At 36.3% G+C, this 25,395-nt stretch overlaps 4 protein-coding genes and 1 long non-coding RNA gene across 5 annotated transcripts; 2 read left to right on the top strand and 3 right to left on the bottom strand.

Moving 5' to 3' along the window:
- LOC104711317 (pentatricopeptide repeat-containing protein At3g48250, chloroplastic-like) lies at positions 3,220-5,443 on the top strand. The gene has a single exon (XM_010428009.2). The coding sequence runs from the start codon at positions 3,297-3,299 to the stop codon at positions 5,151-5,153; it is 1,857 nt and encodes a 618-aa protein (XP_010426311.1). The 5' UTR covers positions 3,220-3,296; the 3' UTR covers positions 5,154-5,443.
- LOC104711318 lies at positions 7,840-8,914 on the bottom strand. The gene is made up of 2 exons (XM_010428010.2): positions 8,657-8,914; positions 7,840-8,581 (listed from the first exon to the last, which is right to left on the bottom strand). The coding sequence occupies exons 1-2, from the start codon at positions 8,817-8,819 to the stop codon at positions 8,190-8,192; spliced, it is 555 nt and encodes a 184-aa protein (XP_010426312.1). The 5' UTR covers positions 8,820-8,914; the 3' UTR covers positions 7,840-8,189.
- Positions 10,030-13,888, bottom strand: LOC104711319. Its single transcript, XR_755254.2, has 5 exons — positions 13,649-13,888; positions 13,239-13,303; positions 13,062-13,131; positions 10,445-12,050; positions 10,030-10,217 (listed from the first exon to the last, which is right to left on the bottom strand). It is a non-coding gene; the product is annotated as an uncharacterized LOC104711319 (long non-coding RNA).
- Positions 14,861-16,598, top strand: LOC104715410 (histone deacetylase 7-like). Its single transcript, XM_010432818.2, has 5 exons — positions 14,861-15,397; positions 15,538-15,987; positions 16,083-16,201; positions 16,343-16,433; positions 16,539-16,598. Exons 1-5 carry the CDS (start codon positions 14,861-14,863, stop codon positions 16,596-16,598), a joined length of 1,257 nt encoding a protein of 418 aa, XP_010431120.1.
- Positions 18,818-22,793, bottom strand: LOC104715409. The gene is made up of 6 exons (XM_010432817.1): positions 22,765-22,793; positions 21,208-22,669; positions 20,338-20,963; positions 19,969-20,256; positions 19,782-19,887; positions 18,818-19,435 (listed from the first exon to the last, which is right to left on the bottom strand). Exons 1-6 carry the CDS (start codon positions 22,791-22,793, stop codon positions 18,818-18,820), a joined length of 3,129 nt encoding a protein of 1,042 aa, XP_010431119.1.

The following is a 25,395-nucleotide window of genomic DNA, read 5'->3' as shown; positions in this document are numbered from 1 at the left end:
AATTGTAAGAAACAAGTACTCAGCATCCATGCACATACCAGGGGGTAGATTATATGGCGTCAATATCACTGGCCATAATGAATGGTGACGCGACATCCCAAATGGATTGAACCCATCAGTACACAATCCCAAATACACGTTACGTGGTTCTTCAGCAAATTGAGGATTTTGTTCTTGAAAATACTTCCACTCCGCTGCATCAGACGGATGACTCATTTCTCCCACCTTTGCTTGGTGCTCGGCATGCCATCGCATTGCTGCTGCAGTCTTGTGACTCTGATACATTCTCTTCAGTCTATCACCAATAGGTAAGTACCACATACGACTATATGGTACTTTGGTTCTGCGTCGGTCATTCTTAGGCTTCCATCTTGGTGCATCACAAAACAAACCTTTTTCTTCCTTTTTGGCATCTTTCCAGAATAACATACAATTGTTTATACAAACATCAATTGTATGATATGGGAGTCCTAAATTGCACATCAATTTCTCTGTCTCGTAATGAGAACCCGTAGCCTGGTTTCCCTCCGGTAAATAATCACTCAACATTTCACATACTGAATCCACTAACTTTTCACTCATATTATAATCTGCCTTATTTTGCATAACTCTAGCAGCTAAAGATAATTGTGACTGACCTTCACGACAACCATCATATATTGGATTTTTTGCACTTTCTAACAAGTCATAGAATTTTTTTGAATGGTTAAGTACTGGTTCTTCTACACTCTGATAACCCCCATCCCATTGATAGTTATCATCATAACCCACATTAGAAGGAAATGCATCATTCACCATATCCACATATCTATCTTCTACTACATTACCCACTTCCTCACTCCCACTAATAAATGTCGGATCAACAGTACTCGTTCCTATATCCATATTAATTTCTTCCCCATGCTTATACCAAACATAATAATCTGGCATAAACCCATAACTAAAAAGATGATTCCAAATTCTAGTCCCTAGAAAACGCTTCCCGTTTTTGCACCTACTACAAGGGCAAAAAAACTTACCCCCGTTTTCTTGTGCAAAAGGCTGGCTATTTGCAAATTGCATGAACTGCTCCATCCCGGCTCTGAACTCTTCTGTAAAATTTCCCGTCACCTCATCGATCCTCTTGTACATCCACTCTCGGAAATTACTATAATTGTAACTTCCTGACATTATTAGAAATCTCTATGATCTCGTTTTTTTTTTCTTGTGTGGCTTTGTGTTCTTGTGAGTGAGTAAAACGATTGGTGAGCTTAGTTTATATAGGCATATTTAGCGACTAAAAAGTGACTATATTACGTAGTCACCAAATATAGGTACACCTACTCCGAATGCTAAAAACGTGTTTTTATACCAACTTTTAGCGACTATTTTGCGACTAATTTTTGCGACCCGCCGAAAATGTCGTAAAATAGTCGCTAAAATAACGACTATGTTGCGAATAAGCTTTGCGACTCGCCGTAACTGTCGCAAAATAGTTGCCATTTAGCGACTAAAATAGTGACAAAATCGTTTAGTCGCTAATTAGCGACTAAATAGTGACTATGTTTGATTAGTCAAAAAACAGTCGCAAATTAGTAGGTAAATGGTCGCTAAATTTAACGACTATGTGTATAGTCACCGATCGTAGTCGCAAAACACGTGTTTTCTTGTAGTGTATATACCACAAAATCCACGGGAAAGCCGCCACCTGGGAGGCCGGACTCTTAGGTCCCAGAAAATGATCCATATTAACATACACAGACTCCATCGGAAATGAGAATGGTCCCACCGGTACCTGAGATAATGCCCAAGCCTGGCGTGCTGGTGGACAAAGAAACAACGCATGATTGATTGTTTCCTCTTCAGCACTGCAACAAGCACAACCCAAATCACAAGCAATACCATACCAACCTAAATTATGTGAAACCGAGATACACCCTGACAGGACTTGCCACATAAATTGTTGAATTTTTGGCGGACACCAAACCTGCCATACACTAGCTAAGAGATGTGTAATCTCCAGACCACCACCGAGGGGCTGAAAAGGCCCTACAACCGAGTTTTATAGTTTATCGTAACAGTGCAAAATTGAAGCAATGGTTGGATAACCACATAATCAGATGGGCTAGTGATTTTGTGTTTTTGTTTATCATATTTGTTTTTCTTTTGGGGTAAAAATCTATTCACGTTTGTAAAAATGTAAGGACCAAAATTAAAGAATGAAGTTGAGATATGTAACGTTCAATTAAAACCAAGGTATCTTTTCAATTAGTATAACATTGGGCCTTTAATACCCAAAAGGGGACGAAACCACGAAAGCCTCTTAGCATGAGCTTCACGCGTTTCCCACATCGGAAGACTGAGAAAGTTTGACAGTAGAAACGTAATTATAAATTAACTTCACTCTCCTCAGCTTCAAACCACGCAGCCATGTGGTGAGTACAAAGCGAACTATTCTTTCGCCTTTTACTAAAGAATACCGTGTGCTCTCCACGCTAAGTGGCATACGCCTATTTTTGGAGGGATCTGCCTTACGGTAGACCCAACATTATCTAGTCTGAATTTTCTTTAAGTCTCTCAAAAATGAGAGCTATCACTACTGAATTAGTACTGGTGCACTAACTAAAGTAGTTATACAAGTACCAACGAAAGGTTATGCTGATATTGATTTTCTTAGTCCTTTGTGATAACTCTGTTCACAAACCTTGTAAGCTTTGAGTCTTGGACAAGTACCTCTAGCTACATTCCCTTATATCTATCTATATCCAAACTCCAATCATTCAAAGGGTCATATCATCAGCTTCGTTCAAAGGGTCGTCATTAGCTTCGATCAATGAGTTTATCTCAATCTATAAACCGCTCCAACAGCTCACAGTCTTTTCAGAACCTAGCAGCAATCCTCAGCTTTTCCAAACCAGTCATACCAATGCTTTGTGACGTAGTCATACATTGAGTCTCTAAGAGGAGTTGGAACTATGGAGAAAGCGTTCAATGCGGAATAAGGCAGAGATAAGTATGATACCACTCGAAGTGCAGCTGCAGAGTCAAAAGTTGCAGAATCAAAGAGGCTAAACCTAATCGTCGAACATACCAATTCCTGGACTGGACTCAAAATATATGGCATAAATGGGCTAAAGGCCCCAATCAGAAGAAACCCAATTTGAAAATAATATGGCATAAACAATACGCAGCGTTTTAGGAGGCTCCCTCTTAAACCCCCAAATTGCATTTTTGCTTAAACCCTATTATTGTCACTATCTTCACTTCGTCTTCCTTCTTCCAAAAAACACAAAATCACAGTAGTAGCAGCTGTAGCCATGTACAGATCAAAGGCAATCCTGTCATCTATTCGAAACGCTTACTCACAGATCTCCACTCGATCGTATCTAAGCCGAGCTCAGGTGGGTATTTCCTCAAACTCGTCTTCGCCTCTCGATTCATTTGCAATCCCTAGTCGATTTCAGTGGCAATATCGCACCTTTACTTTGAAACCAGATTCTATGCTTCAGTTAGTAATGGAGAATGATTGGTCTAAGGAAGTAGAGGAAGGGTTGAGGAAACCAGATATGTCTTTGACCCACGAGACTGCAATTTACGTTTTGAGGAAATTGGAAAAGAGTCCAGATAAAGCTTATTGCTTTATCGATTGGGTTTTGAGAGACTCAGGGCTTAGTCCAAGTTCTCCACTTTATAGCATTATGTTGAGGATTTTAGCGCAGCAGAGATCTATGAAGCGGTTTTGGATGACTCTGAGTGAGATGAAACAAGGAGGGTTTTATTTAGATGAGGATACGTATAAGACTGTTTACAGTGAGCTTAATAAGCCGGAATCAAAAGCAGACGCTGTGGCTGTTGCTCATTTCTATGAGAGGATGCTTAAGGATAACGCAACGTATGTTGTTGCAAAGAATGTTTCTGCTGCTGTTTTGAAGGTTGATTGGGGTTGTGAGGTTGAGAGGGAATTGCAGGAGATGAAACTTGTTTTGTCGGATACTTTTGTTATCAGGGTGTTGAAGGAACTAAGGGATCATCCTTTGAAAGCTTTGGCATTTTTCCATTGGGTTGGTGGTAGTTCTTCTGGTTATCAACACAGTACCGTTACTTATAACGCGGCTTTGAGGGTTTTGGCTAGGCCTAATTCAGTTACGGAGTTTTGGAGTGTTGTTGATGAAATGAAGACCGCAGGGCACGAGATGGATCTGGACACTTATATAAAGGTTTCAAGACAGTTTCAGAAATCTAGATTGATGACTGAGGCAGTTAAGCTTTATGAATTTATGATGGATGGTCCGTTCAAGCCATCTATTCAAGATTGTAGTCTTCTGTTGAGGTCTTTATCTGCTGGTCCCAACCCAGATTTGGATTTGGTGTTTCGTGTTTCGAGGAAATATGAATCAACTGGGAGTTCTCTCTCAAAGGCTGTTTATGATGGAATCCACAGGTCTTTAACCAGTGTAGGTAGGTTTGAAGAAGCTGAGGAAATTGTGAAGGCTATGAGAAATAAGAGTTATGAGCCGGATAACATCACATACAGCCAACTCGTATTTGGGCTTTGTAAAGCTAAGAGATTAGAAGAAGCACGCGGAGTCTTAGATCAAATGGAAGCACAAGGATGCTATCCGGACATTAAAACTTGGACTATTCTGATCCAAGGGCACTGCAAAAACAATGAACTGGATAAGGCCTTCGCGTGTTTTGCCAATATGTTAGAGAAAGGGTTTGATATTGACTCTGATCTGCTTGATGTCTTGATAGATGGGTTTCTTATCCAAAGCAGGATCGAGGGGGCCTGTAAATTCCTTATGGAGATGGTGAGAAATGCTAATGTAAGGCCTTGGCAAAGCACTTACAAGACTCTTATAGACAAGCTGCTAGAAATCAAGAAGGGCGAAGAAGCGCTAGATCTTCTTCAGATGATGAAGAAGCAAAATTACCCTGCATATGCAGAAGCTTTTGATGGATACCTTGCAAAGTTTGGGACTTTGGAAGACGCTAAGAAGTTCTTGGATGTGCTAAGCTCCAAGGATTCTCCTTCCTTTGCAGCTTACTATCATGTCATCGAAGCTTTCTATCGAGAAGGGAGACTTACCGATGCAAAAAATCTTCTCTTCATATGTCCCCATCACTTTAAAACACACCCTAAAATCTCTGAACTCTTTGGTGCTGCAGCTTGAGATATTATGTCACCCAATTGTTCTGCAGAGATATGGTCATCGCATTCATTTACCAAGAGGGCTTCTACTGTTTAAAAGTCTTTCCATTCGACCTCTCTGGACTCTGGAGTAAAACTCTAAAACTGTCTTCTCGAATAATGTCCATTCCTCTGTTTTACGTACTGCAGGGTTATCAAGAAACAGTCTATAGTAAGTAGATTTTATAGGCTTTGTTGATGGAATAGAAGGATGCTGTGGGATTGTTCATAAACAGTTTGCATTTATTTATCTATTTTGCGATTGTGGAGCTCCTCTCTCACTTTCTTGTTTTCTTCAACTCAGTATTAAATGAAATTTTCATTAGAGAATGCAGTTATGGATTGAGGTCTTGCTCAAGCCCTGGTATGTTAGGACATCTCTAGTAAGAATTTGACGGTAAGTGGAGAGCAAATGAAGAATCATTCTTCTTGCTTATATCTATAGAGTATCACTTAGAGCCATTGTTTAAAGGAGCTTTAACTTGGATTGGAGATTTTGTTTCTTGATTTAGAATGGAAATGTATTCAAATACTCATGACTTGTAATTGTGATTCTTAAATCATAATCAAATTCGGTGAGATTTTGCAATGCTATTTTTCTAAAAAGAATGTGAATTTTAGACGACATGAAAAGTCATAAACCTCTTATCCGAATATTAAATCTCGCCATCTTCTTCACACTTCTTGTTGTCTTATTATTAGCTGAAAGAAGAGAGAGCTCACAAAGAGTCATCATACCATAAAATGTCACTTCAATCATTGTAGTCAATTTTCAGCCAGGTATTGTGGTCTTAGACATTTTTTTATTTATTTTTATTTTTTTGGTTTTGATATATCAACTTCTCCTTGTTTCTCCATACATTGCAAAAACATTTCACGAAAATTTTCAAAATGTTTTACATGTCGAAAAAAAATAATTATGTAACGTAAACACTAAACACATAAATTGTTTTTGGATAATCGACCGATAAACAAAATATGTCATTGTGGTTCAGATTTTGGCAGTTAATAGAGGAATGATCTGTATAGTGTTGTGTAGTCGAATCCAGATTTAACTTTGAAAAACTATGGTTTTGAACAAATCTTTATAAAACAAACCGGGACATGTTGAACTGGTAAAAGAGTTTTAGACCAGTCACACAGGTTTTACCCGAAACTAACCAAACAGAAGATGGCGAATCTAGAAAGAAAAATAAAAAATAAGAAGCGATTTAGGATTTAGAAAATGATGCAAAGGAAACAACTTTTGACATGGAAACCGTCTATTTGATGCTTAGTTTTTTCGGGCACGTATCTAGTTTTGTGTGTTGTAGTGAGTGACACTGACACTGACATTTAACCAGTTTATTTACACCAAAGTTAGCTAAGTGTCCACTTTGGTCTTAACATTTTCTAGTCCTCCAAGTTTTTTTTTTAACTGAAAAAGGTTAGAAGATTGGTCGCTTAATTAGTAATGTTGTGACATTGATTATGAGACTTTCTCCGGTTAATGAAATTGAACGACGTCGAGTAATTCGAATTCTTCAAGAAATAGTCAAATCAAATCAAATTTGATATATCATCAACAAATTACTATTGTTGACAGTTTTCTTCAGTAAACAGTCTCTCATGCTATGGTCTAACGGTCACTTCAAGTTTGTTACTCCTTCAATTATTTCTTTCCTTTTCTAAATCTGATATTAACGAATGACTATTTCAAGCTTCAGTCCAGTCTTTAGCTTATTGGCTGAGCTTTAAACAAAATATATTTGTTTATTTATTTAAATCGAATAAAGTTTTGGTGCTGAAACCGCAAATATTTTTTTCTTTTCAGCTAAAAATGCGAAACCGTTCAAAATAAAATAAATAATTATTAACAAAATGTACAGGAATCCAGTATCGTTCTAATCACTTTGAAAAAAAAAGAACAATATTAAAATACTTTTTAACAAAGCGACATCTAGATGCACAAACTGACTTAAACCTAACAAACATCTAAATGTTGAACATGGATGACATCCATATATAAAATCATCGACATGTCTTTCAATACACTCATTCTGAATATAAATTGGTCAAGTACTTCTCAGTTCTACGTTATAATTTTAGCCCCCAAAAAGTGTTAAGACTAGCTCATAAATAAGTACACCACATCTTCGTTAAGCGTTTTAGCTTAATCTTAATTGCGTTCTGATGAGGACCTTGGTCAAGTCAAGTCGTTTCTCAGTATAGCGTAGTTTTTGTTGTGTCTCTCTTTGGTCAAATCCGTTTAACAGCCAATAACTGTTCTTTAGTTAACTGTGTTGGGTTGGTCCTTTCCGAACCGAGTTAAAGCGAAATCCGCGTTTCAGAAACGTACTTCGAAATCCCAACTCCTCCCCAATCGTCATTTGTCTAATTATGTCATTATAGGAAAATAAATAAAGGTCTTGGAATGTATTTTTCCCTTTTTCTAATGGTTGTGTTTCTTTCGAGAATAGCATAAAAGTATAAAACTGAGTCGGATATATGTCATCCTGACTAGAGTAAGACCAAAAAAAAAAAACTAAATTAAATTAATATACAATTAATAAAACTGACGAACAAAAAACAAAAAGGAACGTTAAGGAAAATACAAAAAAAAAAACAAAAAAACACTGCCGAGGAAACCAAAAAAGAAAAAGAAAAAAAACTCTAACAGAGGGTACACGTGTGAGAAAACACATCCACTGATCCACACAAATACACACGTATACACGCATCTGACTACGACACGTTTCACGTCTGGAACGGTCGTATAGTACCACGTATTCAATTAAAAAAAAAATAAACTGACGTCGTACGTTTTCCCCCACATATCTTAACGGCAAAGTTAAACGGTTCATAACCGGCCGGAATAAAAAAAATCACCGTCATCTTCTCCGTTTTTGTTCACCGCAAAATTCTCACTAACTTTCATAATTCTTCATAAAACAACAACACACACCATCAACCTTTTTATTTTCTACAATTATTTTTTTTTATTTCTAAGGCATTATTTGATTTTTCTCCGTCAACGATGTTATTGCCATATGAGTTTAGAGTCTCTGTTGTGAACACGGCAGTTACAGCAACGAGAATATTCATCAGCTGTTCTCATACGAAACCTACTGAGAAGAAGAGTCTCCGCCGGAGGAGACGCTAAACAGTACCGCGGCGGCGAAGGAGAAGCCACGACGGAGAATAACGGCGATTTCGGTGACATATCTCCGCTAGATCGTGGCGAAGACATCGGTTTAGGAGGCGATAAAATCGCACGGATCTTGCCTCCGTGTACACGATCGTATACTTCAACGATATTGAGAAGATCTTCGTCTGATCTGATTGAGATTAGCGTCTCGAGATCTCCGTTTGGTAATTGACATTTCAATTCGACGGCGTATCCACAAAACTCCTCCAATTTCACCATCAGCTCTGTAGAAGTCAAATCAACTTGTGAGGTTAGATGGAAACTTGAAATTGGAATTGGGGAAAAAAATTGAAACGGACCTCTGAAAGAGATGGAGTGATGAACGGAGAGTACTCTGGTGAAACCGCCGACGTAACGGAGCTTTCCGTCGATAGAACGAGGGAGGATTCTGCCGCTGTAACTACAGAGGAACTTGAGAGTGTTGTTGTTCTTCGTTTTCTGATTCTCTGATACGGCCACCATTTTTAGAAGCTTCTCTGGATGATTTTATTTTTCAAAATGTTTTCTTCTCTGTTTGTGTGTTTTGGTTTTTCTTAAACCGAGAATTATGGTGGTGGAAGGGAACGTATATATAGGTAGGAAATGACGTCATAGTGGGGACTCAGAGTCACTCGTATATAGGGAAATTGAAAAAAATATTCGATTCATTTGTCGAATAACAAGGGTGTTTTGGACAATTTTATTATTTAACAAATCGAATATTCTTTCTTTCATTGCATTAAGCAAAGAAACCGAGTTGGTGTAATTTTCAAGTAATTTAAATGTGGCTCATATTGATTGGCTATCGTTATTAGTTAATGACTTAATGTTGATTCGTTGTAAGTACAATCTCAACACCAAATCTTACCATGTGATTGTGAATGAATGAATCGTGTGTTTTTTTTTTTGCTTTCCTTAAGTTAGTGGAAGAATTATTTATATGATTGATGGTATATCTAATTCTTATGCATGAATATCGAACAATTTATATTACATGAAGCTTTATTAACTCTGGCTTATAGACTTGGAAGTTGGAACGTAGCCAGCTATTGTCAAATTCTTGAGTTTTGTTGGAAACTGGAACCTGTTTGAAGCTTTTTTAATTATCACTCATACTATATATGTACTTTTCCATGTGTTACTTTTATTTATTTTTGAGTATTTGGTCTAATTAAGATTTATAATAGAATATGATTGTAGCCTCTTTAGATATTGGTAGTGTTGATTGATCATGTGTACATTTGCTAATTTAACTTGTTTTATTTATATCGAAATATCTAATTCTCTATATCATACACTAAATCAGTTAACCAGAGAAGAGAAATAATAAATGCCTGAAACCATATGACCATGAGCATTGGTTGGGACAAATATTTGGTCCCTCAAATATTTTAATCTTATTTTCAGAGTTTCTTAATTTTGGTATGAGCATTGGTGTCCCTCACAATTGGTCCCCTGAAAAAAATAATATTATTTTTTATTTTAAAAATTAATTATGTAAATTAAGAAGTAAAATCATATTAAAGTTTTAATTCAAATAAAACATATAACATTAACATTAAAAATATAAGAAAATTACAAAGTTACAAAAACTTGGAAAAAACATAACATACAATTAAAACATTAAAAACAAAAACATAAACCATACAAACATCATAAGTTAAAACAAACATTTTATTCTCTGCATATAATTTTTGTGATTAATCTTCATTATGTGGAAGATGTCCAAAGTTTGTCCAAATATGCTCAATCAAATCTTTTTTTTAACTGGTCATGAACTTGTTTATCCCGCATATGTGTTCGACGAGTAATCGTACTGCTCATATTTGAACCCAAACTGGCGGCACCGACGGTATATGTTTGATCCACATCTTCTCCGTCCTGAAATTCAGAAACAATGTTTCGCCAACTGTATGTGTCTCGTTCATCCTCGACAATCATATTATGGAGTATTATGCATGCTCTCATAACATTTGCTATTTTGTATTTATCCCATAAACGAGATGGATTTTTAATAACTGCGAATCTAGCTTGCAAGACTCCAAAGGCACGCTCAACATCTTTCCGCACAGCTTCTTGTTTTTTAGAGAAAAGAGAATTTTTCATACCTTGTGGAAGCCGGATCGATTGTATAAATGTGGCCCATTTGGGATAAATACCATCGGTGAGATAGTACGCCAAATTGTACTCCCTTCCGTTTACAAAGTAGTTGACCTCCGGAACATTACCGTTAAGAATGTCATCAAAAACATTTGATCGATCCAGAATATTAAGATCGTTCATAGTACCTGGAGCTCCAAAAAAAGCATGCCATATCCAGAGGTCATACGAAGCTACCGCCTCTAACACGATTGTAGGTTTTCCGGTTGATCATGAGTACATCCCTTTCCAAGCTGTTGGACAATTCTTCCACTCCCAATGCATGCAGTCAATGCTCCCAACCATCCCGGGAAATCCACGTTGTTGATTTTGATAGAGTAGTCTCTCTAGGTCGTCTTGTGTGGGACGTCTTAGGTATTCATCGCCAAACAACAAGATTATTCCGGCGGTAAACTCGTGCAAACATTTCCGAGCCGTTGAACCACCAATTCGTACATACTCGTCTACTGTGTCGGAGGCAGTACCATATGCCAATTGGCGAATGGCTGCAGTACATTTTTGAATAGGTGACAGACCAGCCCGACCGGTTGCATCCTGGGATTGACGGAAATACTCGACTTCTGTAGAGAGACGTTACACAATACGCATGAACAATGGCCTGTGCATGCGAAACCATCGCCGGAATAAATACTCCGGGTATGTTGGAGTATCACTGAAATAATCATTCCAAAGATTAATGTGGCCTTCTTCCCGGTTTCTCTCTATAAAAATCTGTGGCGTTCGCTCTATTGGTTCTTGAATGATATTAGAATTTTCGAGAAAATTATCAAAATAATCATCAAAGTAACCATCCATATTATCTGCATCGTCTCTTTGGTAGTGGTAATGGTTTGATGATGATGCCATATGAAAAAAAAAATTTAAGGGCTCTTTGTTTTGATGTTGAGAAAAATTGGAGTGTAGAAAAAGATAAGAAGGTTTTGATTTTGTTTCTTTGGTGTTGAATAAGCATATATATAGGAACTCAAGCATTTGTGTTACCCGTGAACTCAAGCTTTGTGCTACCCGTGAACTCAAGCTTTGTGCTTTGTGACTCAGCTGTGTGTCATGCCTTCTTTTACCCGTGAAGGCAGTGTCACTCAATCTTTGTGCTGTGTGTCATGCGTTCTTTTACCCGTGACACAAAAATACAATGTCATTAGAATGTATTCATTCCTAAAATACAACAATAGCAACTTAGTTTTTTTGACATTACACAAACTTTTACCCGTGACACAAACTTTTACCCGTGATGTCTATTACAATTTCATAGACATCACCACCATACATATTAAACATACAACAATAGCAATTACGAATATCAATTCTGTACCATTTCTAAACCTATTTCTACTCTTCCGTAGCTCTAACACTACCTTCTCTAACATGACTATTTTCTGCTCGGTTTCAGTACTGATGTGCGAGTCATAGTCACTTGCGATTGTGAGGCTATCCACCTTCTCAGACAGCACTTGACATTGTTTGTTCATCTCGCCCATCTCCTCCATGACAGCTACATCCCACCACTTGTGAATATGCATCTCTCCATCATCAACATTCGCACATGTGAAGTATCTGCATTAACATAAAAAATCACTTCATAATATGTTGAAATATAGCAAATCAATTCATAATGTATTAAAGTTAAACGACAGACTGACTGAATGTATTATAATAACTCATAGGAACAAGAGTTTCAGATGATTATGAAAGATTGAAAAGATTGTTTGAAAAAGCGAGTAGATGATTGAGAAAGATTGAAAAGAAGCAAGAACACCAAGAACCATATACGAGAGCGAGTAGATGATTGATAAAGATTGAAAGGAAGCAAGAACCTAAGAACGAAGAACCATAAACGAGAGAGAGAAGATGACTGAGAAAGATTGAAAAGAACCAATAACCAAAGAACCAAGAACAATAAACAAGAGCAAGTAGATGGTTGAGAAAGATTGAAAATCTGCTTTGGTGTTTAAAGGGTGAAATGCTATCAAGTAATAAATTAAAATCATAAAGAACTAACCTTCACCTACCTAAGTCTAATCACAATTTATGACAACAAATATCAACTATAATAAATAGAGAAGATGTTTTAGGACAACAGTCCTAGACTTCATCAAGAGTTAAAGTATAGATAGCTTTAGTTAAAGTCTAGACTTCAACAAGAGTTTTAAGAATCGAGTTTGGTTATATAAGAACGTTGACAGTAGCTTTAGTTAAAGTCTAGATAGCTTTAGTTAAAGTCTTAAAAACAATAGTCCTAGACATCAACAAGAGTTTTAAGTGGCGAGTTTGGTTATATATGACAGTAACAACATTGTCCATGTATCTTTAGTGACATAAATATTGATGTCTAGGTAGCTTTAGTTACATCGCATTAGCATTAATAATTTACTTAGAACAGAGATCATCACCAGTAACTTTCGTATAATTATAAACTGACTTCAATCAAATACTATGAACTAGTATATACTACGTAGACAACAACACAAGTCTACCAATTCAGTAAATGAGACAACTACAAACCACAAGTATACAACAAACAACAAGAAATTGACATTTTTTAGCCAAATTGAATCAATTATTTACCTTTTGTCTCTCTGATTGTTGCTACTTGTTCTGTGATTTCTCCTTATGTGAGGCTTTCATGAGATGAAAGCTGAGGAAACTCATAAACAACAAACAAGTAAAATGTTAGACTCGGTTTAACAAGACACAATACGGATACACAACAAAGTAGTAATGAGTTTAATGTGGTTGCCTTACCATGTCGACTCGCTTGCTATCCCTTTCGAAATCCGACCAGAGCAACAAACTTTATCTTTTCAAATCTGCATCCGAAAAAAAAAATTGGAACCAACATTACTTGTGGTCATAAAATCAGAAACTAAAAGCAGAGAAATAATAAATCCAAACCCTTAATCGAACCCCAATAAACTAAATCGAAACCCTAAAAACTAAATCGAATCCCTAAATCGAATCCCTAAATCGTAACCCTAAATCGAAATCAAAAACATATTATGAAACCCTAAATCAAAATTAAAATCAGAAGGAATTTGTACATAAACACAGATACTCAACAATCGAATCATAACTGAGAGACATATCGAGAAAAATCAAATAAACAAATCCCTTAAAACCCAAAAAAGATAATACAATGTGACGAACACACAGACCTCTTTCTATTGCAACCGGCGAGAGCAAATTGACGGCAGATTTCTCTATGCTTCAGGCAGCTTGATCTGAAAAAACATCCTTCGGAATCAAATCGCCGTCCAGAAAGAGAGGATAAAGAAAGAGAGAAGGAGTAAACAAAATGAGTCGAACCGTCGATACATTTGGTCTAACCCTACAAAAAAACATCAGCAAATAAAACGGCGCCACGTGTAACGGAGGACGGACGAATTTACGTCCCTTAATAAGAGACGTTTCTTCGTTATTAACATGATTTTGATTTAAATTTGGCAATTTTAATATGTGGGACGACACATTGGGACGCCAATGCAGTTGGTCTAAGAGTATAATGTTTTGTTTGGGAGAAACAGAGGCGAAGAGATCATTCTATAGATCAAGTCTCGATAGAATGAAATTTTTATTGGTTAAACTTACGCATCCGTTGTTGAGCATTAGAAGATATCATTCTATGGATCAAGTCTCCATCACCGATTCACAATGATCTCCGGTGCTCATCTTATAGTAAAGGTAGTCAAGTATATCTATTCATAGCTAAATTACGGAATCTAAAAGGTGCTGTCAAAATCCAAAAGCCTCAAGAATATAATGCATGCTAATCACAATCCAAAGCTCCAAGTGCTAATCCAACTTCCTAGTCGTGGCGTTGCACATGGTTAAGTCTCCTTGGATACATATTTCTTTTTTTATATTTAGAAAAACAAATTAGTTAATATTCAAATACAATTAGGAGATATTAAACACTGCTTTTTTTTTCCCCTATATTCTTAAATAAAAATCAAAGTTAATTTGAAAAAGAGCAGTTTTATTATACGGCTATTGTGAAAAATAAAAATTACTTGTAAAACATTTGAGGGCATGTAGGCATTTTTGCAATAAAAGTATCCCTTCAATTTATAAGATGTTTGCAACACAAAGAAGCCAAACAATACTGTTTTTGTATTATTTAATATTTCTATAATTATTTATCTGTTACTGATCTTAACCGAATCAAATTATTCATAACTGCATAAACCCCTCTAACCGAATAGTCTAACCGTCCCCAAAGACCAAGTTAAAGAAAATATTTGATTTTTTAAAGATATTAAAAAAAAGGTATAAAATACAGAGAGAGAGTAACGCTAAAAATCAAATCTCTCTTTTCTTGGCGGAAAAAGAAAAAAGAAAAAAACAAAGAGAAAGCAGAGAGAAAGAAAATGGAAAACGCGGCGAGCTTAGCGACGGGTCCCGACGGACGTAAACGGCGGGTGAGTTACTTCTTCGAGCCAGAGTTCGGGCAACCAAGGGAACCCTACGCGAGCCATATCGCTAACAGCCTCATCTTCAAACACGGCCTCCACCGTCATATGGAAATCTACCGCCCAATCCTCGCCGGCGTTTCCGACTTCTTGCGGTTCCACTCGCGGGACTATATCGATTTCCTCGCCTCCATCACGCCGATGACTCTAAATGATCCTTCCTTCTTCCATAACCTCAGGCGCTCGCGCTTCTTTAGCAATGACGTGTACATGGACAGAGAGATGAACGGTCCCGTCTTCCATGGCCTTTTCGATTACTGCCGTGCCTACGCTGGTTGTTCTTTAACCGCCGCCGCCAAACTGAACCGCCGAGAAACTGATATCGCTATCAATTGGTCCGGAGGGATGCACCGTGCCAAGTTTGATCAGGCTACTGAGTTTTGCTTCGTCAATGACATTGTTCTTGCGATTCTCGAGTTGCTTAAGACTTTCAAGGTAACAACTCTTTCCTTGATCTTGAGGCGTCTAAAATTGGAATCTGCTTCTATGTTAACATTTAGGCGTTGATTCATGAATCTTGATGCATCGTTGTTCAAAATCTTGATGTTTGCTTTTCTGAATTTTGTTGGTGACAGAGAGTTCTGTACATAGATATTGGCTATCGCCGTGGGGATGGAGTGGAAGAAGCATTTTACGATACTGATAGAGTTATGACTGTTTCTTTCCACACTGATTGGGATACTTTCGCGTTTTTCCCAAGATACGGAGGCAGGAGAGAGTTGTACGGAGACAGGAGAGAGTTGTATTCTCTGAATGCACCGTTAAAAGATTGCCTCAAGGATAAAAGTCTTCGCAATTTGTTCAGACCTGTTATCACCAAGGCGATGGAAGTCTATCAGCCAGAAGTTGTTGTTCTTCAGTGTGGTGCTGATTCATTAGCTGATAATTGGCCTGGTAGGTTCAACTTGAAAATCAAGGGTCACGGTGATTGCCTCCAGTTCGTAAGATCTTTTAATGTTCCTCTCATGGTCTTGGGTGGTGGAGGTTCTGAACCTCGCTTTGTTTCCCGCTGCTGGTGCTACGAGGTCTGTTTCTCATCTCTTTGGTAACTTTTATTATGTGTTTTTCATATCAGTTCTTTTGATGGGTTTGTTTTTCTTGGTCCTTTGTTTGTTTGCAGACAGCTGTTGCGGTTGGGGTTGGGGAACAACTTGAGAACGATCTCAAAGTCAACGAGTTTTTTTACAAGCCAAACTTCAAACAAGATTTAAACACACCAAGAGATATTGAGATTCTAAGGTAACCTCAATGTGGTATCCATTCACAACTTTTTTCTTTTTAAAATTATTTGGCATTCCTCGTCCTTGTCTTGTCTAAATTATGGAGCTATAAGACTTAACTTACTTGGTGCACAAAAATAACTTGAGCCTTTGATTACAGGAACGGATTGCTACGGAAACTTTCACAACTAATACACGTACCTAGTGTACAGTTTCAAGACACTCCATCAATGCGTCAAGCCACAGAACCGGTAGAGCTATAGTCATTCATTCATTGCTGTTATATCTCTCTCTCTCTCTTTTCTGAGTTACTTTTGTCTTGTGAGGCTTTTAAGATTCACATCTCATATCTGTAGGCGGAAGTCGACATGGAGAAGAGACAAGTTCTAAGCAATTTGAGGCGATCCAAGCTGTGAATTAGACTCTGACGAGGATTGACATTTTCTCAGATAAGGCCAATGGGGGTAATATGTCATAGGAGAAGGATTCTTCATACTTAGTTTCACCTTTTTTTTTTTTTGTGAGTTGTTTTACATACAATACATGTAGATAACGTAACGAAGAACGATAATTGTATAAATCAAAAATGTGTATAAGCGTGATATAATAGAAAATACAGATTGTTGTCAAAAGTCTCGGAAACATACATTATCAACAATCATCATCATCTAAGCTTTAGTATATTCCTTGATGCTGGTGGAGAAGAAAACAGAGTACGACCTTCATTCTGTAACAAGTTAGGACCAGTATATAAGCTGTGTTGTAGGCTCCATGAGATCAGTTGTAATTGTGTATCCTTGTATATGTGTTTGTTGAGTGAGTGTAAGAATAAATTGATAATGCAACAAAAGTTGACCAAATACGAAAGGCTAATTATAGCAAAATATACAGACAAAAAAAAAAAAGGATTGAGATTGTTTTTTGGAAGTCAAATGATACTTGTTTGATTCCAAGATATTTATGTAAATACTTTATTCAATATATTTTTACCCAAACTATGATGTTGTTGACAAATATGAAAGAACTCTTTATGGTAAGAAATACAGAAAAGTGGTATAAAATATTGAGATTTTTTGGGAAAATAAAATAATAGGATTTATGTTTTCAATTCCAAGATTAATTATTCTATAAATAAGGATTCTTCAAAATCTAAAAAATTGCAGACCACTTTTCTTCAATAAACTTTTACACCAAGATAAGAAGAAGATGATGGGTTTCACAAAAATCTTAGTAACTTCTTTTCTTTTACTTGTATTGGCTGTTTCGATGTCTTCCCAAAATGCTATGGCATCAGGTACTTTTTATACTTTCAATTAGTTAGCTTTAATCATATCTTATATAATATAACACTTGGTATGTTATCTATCTGACACATGTATTATGTTGTTCTTTGATACTAATTAACTAAATTTATTTATGTTTTGGGCCAAATTAACTAGAGACCCATAAAACCAAAAAAACTCTAAACATTTCCTTCTTCTATTTTTCAATCACAACCAGTTGTAAATCCTTCCCATCTAAAACCATCATTTATCAGTTTGTGATTTCATCCTAGGATAAAACTGATTATAGTTTATTTTGAAATTATAATTATGAGTTTCAATCTTAACTATGATTCATGGGCAATAAAGGATTCTAATTATGTAAAAAATGTATTTCTAGATTTCAATCTTATAAATAATTGTGGGATGTTTCTATATTCTCAAAATTCTCTTATAAATTAATAAAATTTTGGTTCAAATTTTAAATTATGGATATTTATTCCTGAGTTTAGTTTTTGGCCATTAATCTTATATAATCTAATGGTAAGATGTTTTATGTAAGTAATTTGATAATTGCTTACTCATTTATTCCTCATTATAGATCTTACCAATTCATTTTCCATAAAATTATATTATTTTTTATATATCTTTCCAAATTTCAATAGATATTTTCGAATAATTTTTTATACTTTTTCACGTTATCATGTTTGTTGTTAGCATTAATACTACATAGAAAACAAATTATGTGAGAATGTTTGACAATTTAATTTATTTATTAGAGTATTTATGTATGCCTTTCCTAATCTCCATGTGCCGGTCCGGCAATTTTAGATGCCCTACGCCAATTTTTTTTTAATAAATAATTTTTATTATTACAAATAAAATCATAAAACTAGTAATAAAAAATTTATTTTAATCAAATAGATCACACTACAGGAAATGTGGGTATGAATAGCGGCCGTTAAACGCTATGAGTTTACAATTATAGCGTTTCCTAAAACGCTCTGAGATCGCCCGTTATAGTAGGTCGGACACTTTTAATAGCGGATTGCCGGTTTGCTATAGTTAACTATACAACGATAGCGTTGTCTTCTGAGCAATTGTTAATATTTATAATAACATGATACAAATGCTATTAAAACTCATTAATTTGATTTTACCTATAGCAAAGATAGCAAATGTTTCGTGTTATTAGTTTGTTTTTAAATTATTCAAAATTTATTTATTAAAATGAATTACGAATTATTTATTTTTTAAATTATTCAAATATTTGTAAAATAAACCAATTAAAATTAATACAAAATATATAAATATATTTAAATGTTCAGAAAACCATAACAAATTTCATTGTTTACAAAAACCACAAACACCTATCAATCTACCACTAACAAGCCTTCACAATCATCCCTAACATAAACACTATCATCATCACAAGCTTCATCATCCAAATCATCGACTTCTTGGACAGGCAAAGGTGCAACACCTAAATCCTCTTCTGTTTCCAACTCATGATAGCCTCTTGGTGGTGCTCTCATAACAACATACCAATTTGAATTATCATCTTCCCTAGAATAGAAAACCTGTTTTGCTTGAGAAGGTAGAATGAATGGATCTTTCAAATAGGCTGTTTGGTTCAAATGAAGGTTGACAAGAGTGAAACCATCTTCCTCCTTCACACCATTCCCTGTGTTGGCCCAATTGCATCTAAACAGCGGCACTTTGAACATGTGATAGTCCATAAGTAAAATCTCTTTTATCACTCCATAATATGTAAGCATATCAGCCACTTGCCTCATATCTCGAGCACTTGATCTACACATGCTAAATGCTTCATAAGTTACTCCACTGTTTTGTGTCTTCCGCTTAACCACATCTGTGTGAAACTGTTGCCCATTAACGATAAATCCTTTATGTGCTAAAGCAACATTTCTTGGTCCAAATGCCAACCACCTTATCTCCTTAGAATGACTATTTGTTGAGTCTGAATGAACCTGCCACAGTAAAATTCCAACCTTGATCATCAAGTTGAAGTACTGAAATGATAATCACGAAGACCAGTCATCAAGATACAACCTAAGCTAACCCGTCACTATGCAAAACGTGATCATGAAACTAACAATCTGTGGCAAGAAAACTAGTCATCCAGCTACAAGATAAGCTAACCATTCATCAAGATACAAGATAAGCTAACAATCTGGTCCAAGAAGACCAGCCATCAAACTACAAGATAAGCTAACAAGTCATCAAGCAAAACATTATCATGAACATAACAAGCTAACCAATCAATTTAACAAGCTGTATAACAAATAATCAAGAAGACAAGTTGCATCTGGAAACCTTTATTTTAAGCCATTGTGCAAACTGCTCAGTATGTTTTTTCCATAACAAAGTTTCATTTTTAGCACATCGAGCATCATTAGCTTGTAATTCTTCCAAATGCATCCTGATTTTACATTAAACAACAGTTTTGAGAATGAAATTATAATAATAATTAGTAGATGAAACATAATGGGTTAGCTCTTACTCAATATAAGGATCCAAAGATGCCATGTTCATTAGCACATAGCGATGTGCAGTGTCTCTATCTTTATCTGATAGGGTAACTTCTATACCCTTATGCAGAGGTCGACCTTCAACCATGCTTCTATCAGTCTCAATATCTTCATTGCGATTAACAGTTTCTTGAACTGGTACTGATTCTTTAAGGAACTCTAAACAAAATGCAACACATTCTCCAGCTAAATACCCCTCCGCCATACATGCTTCTGGCCTTGCATGATTCTTAACAAAACCCTTAAGTATTTTCATGTACCTATAACTCAGTCAAGAAATGAATATTAGTTGAACATAATTGCAGAAAATACATATATTTAAGCAAATGAGTACATCTAACCTTTCGAAGGGATACATCCAGCGGAAGTGTACTGGTCCTCCCAAACGTGCCTCTTTTGATAGATGAATTGGAAGGTGGAACATAATATCAAAAAGGGATGGAGGGAAGAAGCGCTCCAGTTGACACATTGTTTCCACAAACTCTGTCTCCATTGTCATTAGTTTCTCCGGGTCGATGATGCGTTGACACAACCTGTTGAAGTAACTGCATAATCTATTAATGGCAATCCTAGGACCCTTATGTAACAACCCTCGTAATGCAGCTGGTAACAAGTTCTGTACTAGGACATGATGATCATGCGACTTTAAACTACCTATATTTGGAGGGTTAACTGAAACACTATTCGCAATATTACCACAATAACCATCAGGACCTCTAAACTTAGATAACCTTTGGCAGAAAATGGTCTTTTCTTTCTTGGATAACCAGTAGGCTGCTGGAGGTAAGTATGTTTTCTTTCCCCTGACCTCTGTATGCAAGTGATTTCTGATTCCAATATCTTCTAAGTCTTTTCTTGCTTTCAAACCATCTTTGGACTTAGCACTTTGCATCAAGATAGACAATATAGCATCTGACACATTTTTTTCTACGTGCATAACATCAATATTATGACGAACAGGCAAATCCTAACACATTAAGGAATAAACTGTTAGGCTAGCTTATTCAAATCCAACAATAAGAGATTATAGTTCAATTACTTTACTTTACCTTCCAGTAATGTAGTTCAAAGAATATTGATCTCTTCTTCCACCGCCATAGATCATTTGATTCTTCACACTCTTCTTCTTGATCCACTTCATCATCTTCCAACTCAGTTCTTTTTCTTTTAATTTCCTTGTGTAGAGGTTTTCCAAAATCATTCCTAAAAGCCTGTAGTGTCTCATATATTTCAGCGCCAGTTTGTATCCTTTTGGCATTCCCTTCCTCAACAGTGTTGTCAAACCAAGCTTTTTTATATCTGTAACGATGGCCAGGCGGTAGTCTCTTTCTATTCCCCATATAGACAAACTTACGGCTAAACTTAAGCCATCTGGAAGGTGTATCTTTTCCACATACATTGCAGGCTTGTTTCCCCTTCACTTTACATCCAGACAATGTTCCTAAGGCTGGATAGTCACTGATACTCCAAAGCAGCATGGCTCTAAGCATGAAATTCTCCTTCGCAAATGAGTCATAGACTTCAATACCCTCAGCCCACAAATCTTTTAAATCGTCTATCAGTGGTGCCAAGTAAACATCTATGTTATTCCCAGGAGCTGTTGGACCAGGGATCAACAAAGTCAACATTATATTTTCAGCCTTCATACACATAGTCGGAGGCGTGTTATAGTTCACCAACAACACTGGCCATGTGCTGTGATTGGTGTTTTGCATACCGAAAGGGTTCACCCCATCTGTAGAAATTCCAATTCGAAGATTCCTTGGTTCAGCAGCAAAGTCTGGCCATGTAGCATTCACTTGTGCCCATGATATAGAATCAACGGGGTGTCGCATTGTACCATCTTCAGTGCCATTGGTATAGTGCCACCGCAAATCTTCAGCCATCTTTTTTGATCTAAACATCCTCCTAAATCTGTCCTTGATTGGAAAATATCTAAGGACCTTTGCTGGAATCCCAACCTTTATCTCATTACTGTGCTTATCCTTCTCCCATCTTGAAACTTTGCATCTTGGACAGCTATCTAACTTCTCAAACTCCTTCCTATATAGTATGCAATCATTCTTGCAAGCATGAATATTTTCGTATCCGAAACCAAATATCTTCAGAAATTTTTTTATTGCAGCTAAACTCTTCGGAAGTACATTGTCTTCAGGTAGCATGTCCTGAATTAAATCCAACAGCTGATCAAAGTAGTTCTCTGACACACCACTCTTAACCTTGAATCTGTAAAGTCCCATAATTGCTGAAACCTTTGTGTATTTGATACAATCAGAGTACAATGGAGTTTCAGCTTCTCTTAACTTTTTCCTAAACTCAGATTCCTCTGCTGCTTCACCGTCGTTTGCCTCTAATGCTTCATCATCATTCCTCTGATTTGGTTCACCTTCACCCATAGAGAATGCTGTCTTAAACAAGTCAAATGCCTCTGTTTCATGTTGAGGACCACTGTCTTCCGTAGATGCTCTTTTTTCACCATCAATACTCCAACAAGAAGTTTTATACTTCTTATCCATACCCCTTATCACTAGATGCTCAACAATTTTATCTATAGACTGATGGCATACATTGCGGCAATCTCTACATGGGCATAGCATTTCAGACAGATTGCCCAATCTTCTTGCTGATGAATTGGCGAATTTCGTTGCTCCTTCTAAGTACTCGATGCTATTCCTACATCGAAAAGAATTTAGATTTTTTTGAAACGAAAATTGGAAAAGAATTTAGATTTTCATTTGGCAACGAAAAGAATTGAATTTACTGTATACCTTGGCAGCGAAATCCATGTCTTATCCATTTGGTCACGATGGAGATGGATCCGTTCTGAAACGATTTGGTGAACACAAAGGAAGAGTTGGGGAAGTTTTGGTAAACCCTAAAGATGAGTTGTGTTCTGTAAGCTTGCGATCTCAGAGGTTAGTCACCATTGGTTAAGAACAATAACGGCTCATATCAAAGTTAGCTAGACAGATCAACGGTGTAGGTTATGCCAGGATTGCAATCTCGGAGGTTACTGCTTATTGGCTAAGAACAATTAACGGGCTAGATCAAAGTTAGCGAGACATATCAACGGTGTACATTAATCGCGTCTACAATAAGAAAGGACGGCTGAGATCATAGTCGGCGTTATCTAACGATGTAAGATTCATCCTATAATCTGGGAGGTTACTTCTCATTGGTTAAGAGTTGTTTTTTTCATTTTAAATCCAAAATTTATCATATAAAATAAATTATTTTTTAAAAAATATATCAATATAAGTATTTCAATGTTTAGAATATTATTTCTTATAATTATAAATTTTATAATTAAGAACAATTAATATAAGTTAGTATTCCAACACTAAGTCTTAGTTTAGGGTTTAGGGTATAGGTTTAGGGTTAGGGTTTAGGGTTTAGACTTTGGAGTTTAGTGTTTATGTTTTATACTTTAGCATTTAGAAAATTAACTATAATGTTTGAGGTTTAGAGTTTTAATTTTATGTTTTTGAGTATAGAGCACAAAGGAAGCACAACAATACAAATTTTTAGCAAACCGGTTTAGACATAACCGGTTTAATTTAGACATAATTGAAACATGTTTAACTTAGACATAATCGATGTAATTTAAACATAAATAGCACTAGTTTAATTTCAAAATTTCCAGCACTAGTTTAATTAGCAAAACCGGTTTAATTTTGAATTTTCCAGTACTGGTTTAATTTTGAAATTTCTAGCACTGGTTTAATTAGCCAAACCGGTTTAATTTTGAAATTTCTAGCACTGGTTTAATTAGCCAAACCGGTTTAATTTTTTTCCAACAATTGCTAATCAGTCATTAACCAAAATAAAAATTCATTACAATACAAATTCCAACAATTGCTAATCAGTCATTAACCAAAATAAAAATTCATTACAATACAAATAAAAATTCCAACAATTGCAAAATCCCATCCATTCACACAAACTTTATTTTATCATTTGGCCATGCTACAACTGAACCTATTGCATCAGAAATGTATTCAATCTCTGAATTTGGCCTCCAGACCTTTGCATTACCAATCTTAGCCACTTCAACCGAGACCTTGCTTGCATTTGGACCTATGGGTACATGATGGCACGTCTCGTTCGGATCTGTTGAAACTACTCTTCCTTCAGCTACCTTACGTCCAGAGTTGCTGCAATCTAAAAGATAACACTTCTGCTTTGGACTTCTGGTGGAACTATTGCTGCCTGGACTCTACAACTCAAACCAAATAATATAAGCAAGTTCCAACATCAATGAAAGTTCCAACATCAATCAACAGACAAATTAACAAATGAAATAACTTAATTTCAATAACATACCGTGACTTTAGGTAGTGTTGCATCTGTAGTGGTTGCAGCCGTGACGTCAATCTTTAGGACTGGCCATGCGATTTTCTCGTTAATTGCATCACCAATTAAAGTAGCTTCAGTAGTTGGCCTCCACAAATGAGCATTATCATTGAAAACCTTCACAACTTCAATACAAACAGCACTTGGACCTAGAGGTATATTGTTAACCTTCTCTTTGGAGTTAGTTGAGCACACAACACCTTCAGCAATAACCTCATCGTCTTCATTAGTCCAATCATATATTTTGCATCTTCGAGTTTCACCTTCCTTGTTTTGCTAAAATGTAGACAGAAAATGATTAGAGATATATCACTTCACCACAAGAAAAGAAGATTTGAAAACTTTACCATGGATACATCTTCAGAAGCGACTGGATCCGTATACAAAAGCACCTTGTCCATTGGCCAAGGTATTTTGCATCCCACAGCTTCCTCAAGATATAGCACATCGGTTGTAGGCCTCCAGAGAGAAGCTTCTGAGCTTAGTGCTGACTTAACAAGGACAGCCATTGCATTAGGACCAATTGGTATATTACCAATTTTGTACATCGGTTCAACAGAACATAATTCTCCTTCACCAACAACTACATCTCCTGATTGAATCCAATCACATATTTGTACTCTAGCTCCTTTTTTGAATCCACCAATACTCGCGGATGTTTCAGTATCACCATTACTTGTCTGAAATAAGGAAAAGGAATTCGTAAATGTCTTAAAACCAAACCAATTGACCGAACAATAACGAAATAGATTACCTTCTTTCCAGCTAAGTCTCGGACAATGCCCTTTAACTCTTCAATCTCACTTTCCATTTCTGCCATCTTTGCGTCTCTAGATTGCAGAAATGCTAACTTAGTAGCCGTAATCCCTCTACCAAACCCCCTTACTCGTCCAGGTTTGTCTTTTCCCAAAATCTTGCTCACAGCATCTTCCCTTATGTTATCAGCAGTTGATGTAGAGTCCATTTGACTATCAAGTGATTGTATTTGTTCCTGATACAAACATTTAAACACACGAAAACTCAGAGTCATTATCAAGTGATTGTAA

Source organism: Camelina sativa, chromosome 9, assembly GCF_000633955.1.
Source record: "Camelina sativa cultivar DH55 chromosome 9, Cs, whole genome shotgun sequence".
NCBI lineage: Eukaryota > Viridiplantae > Streptophyta > Magnoliopsida > Brassicales > Brassicaceae > Camelina > Camelina sativa.
Note: the sequence above shows the minus strand (reverse complement) of the source record. Positions and strands in the feature narration are given on the sequence as shown.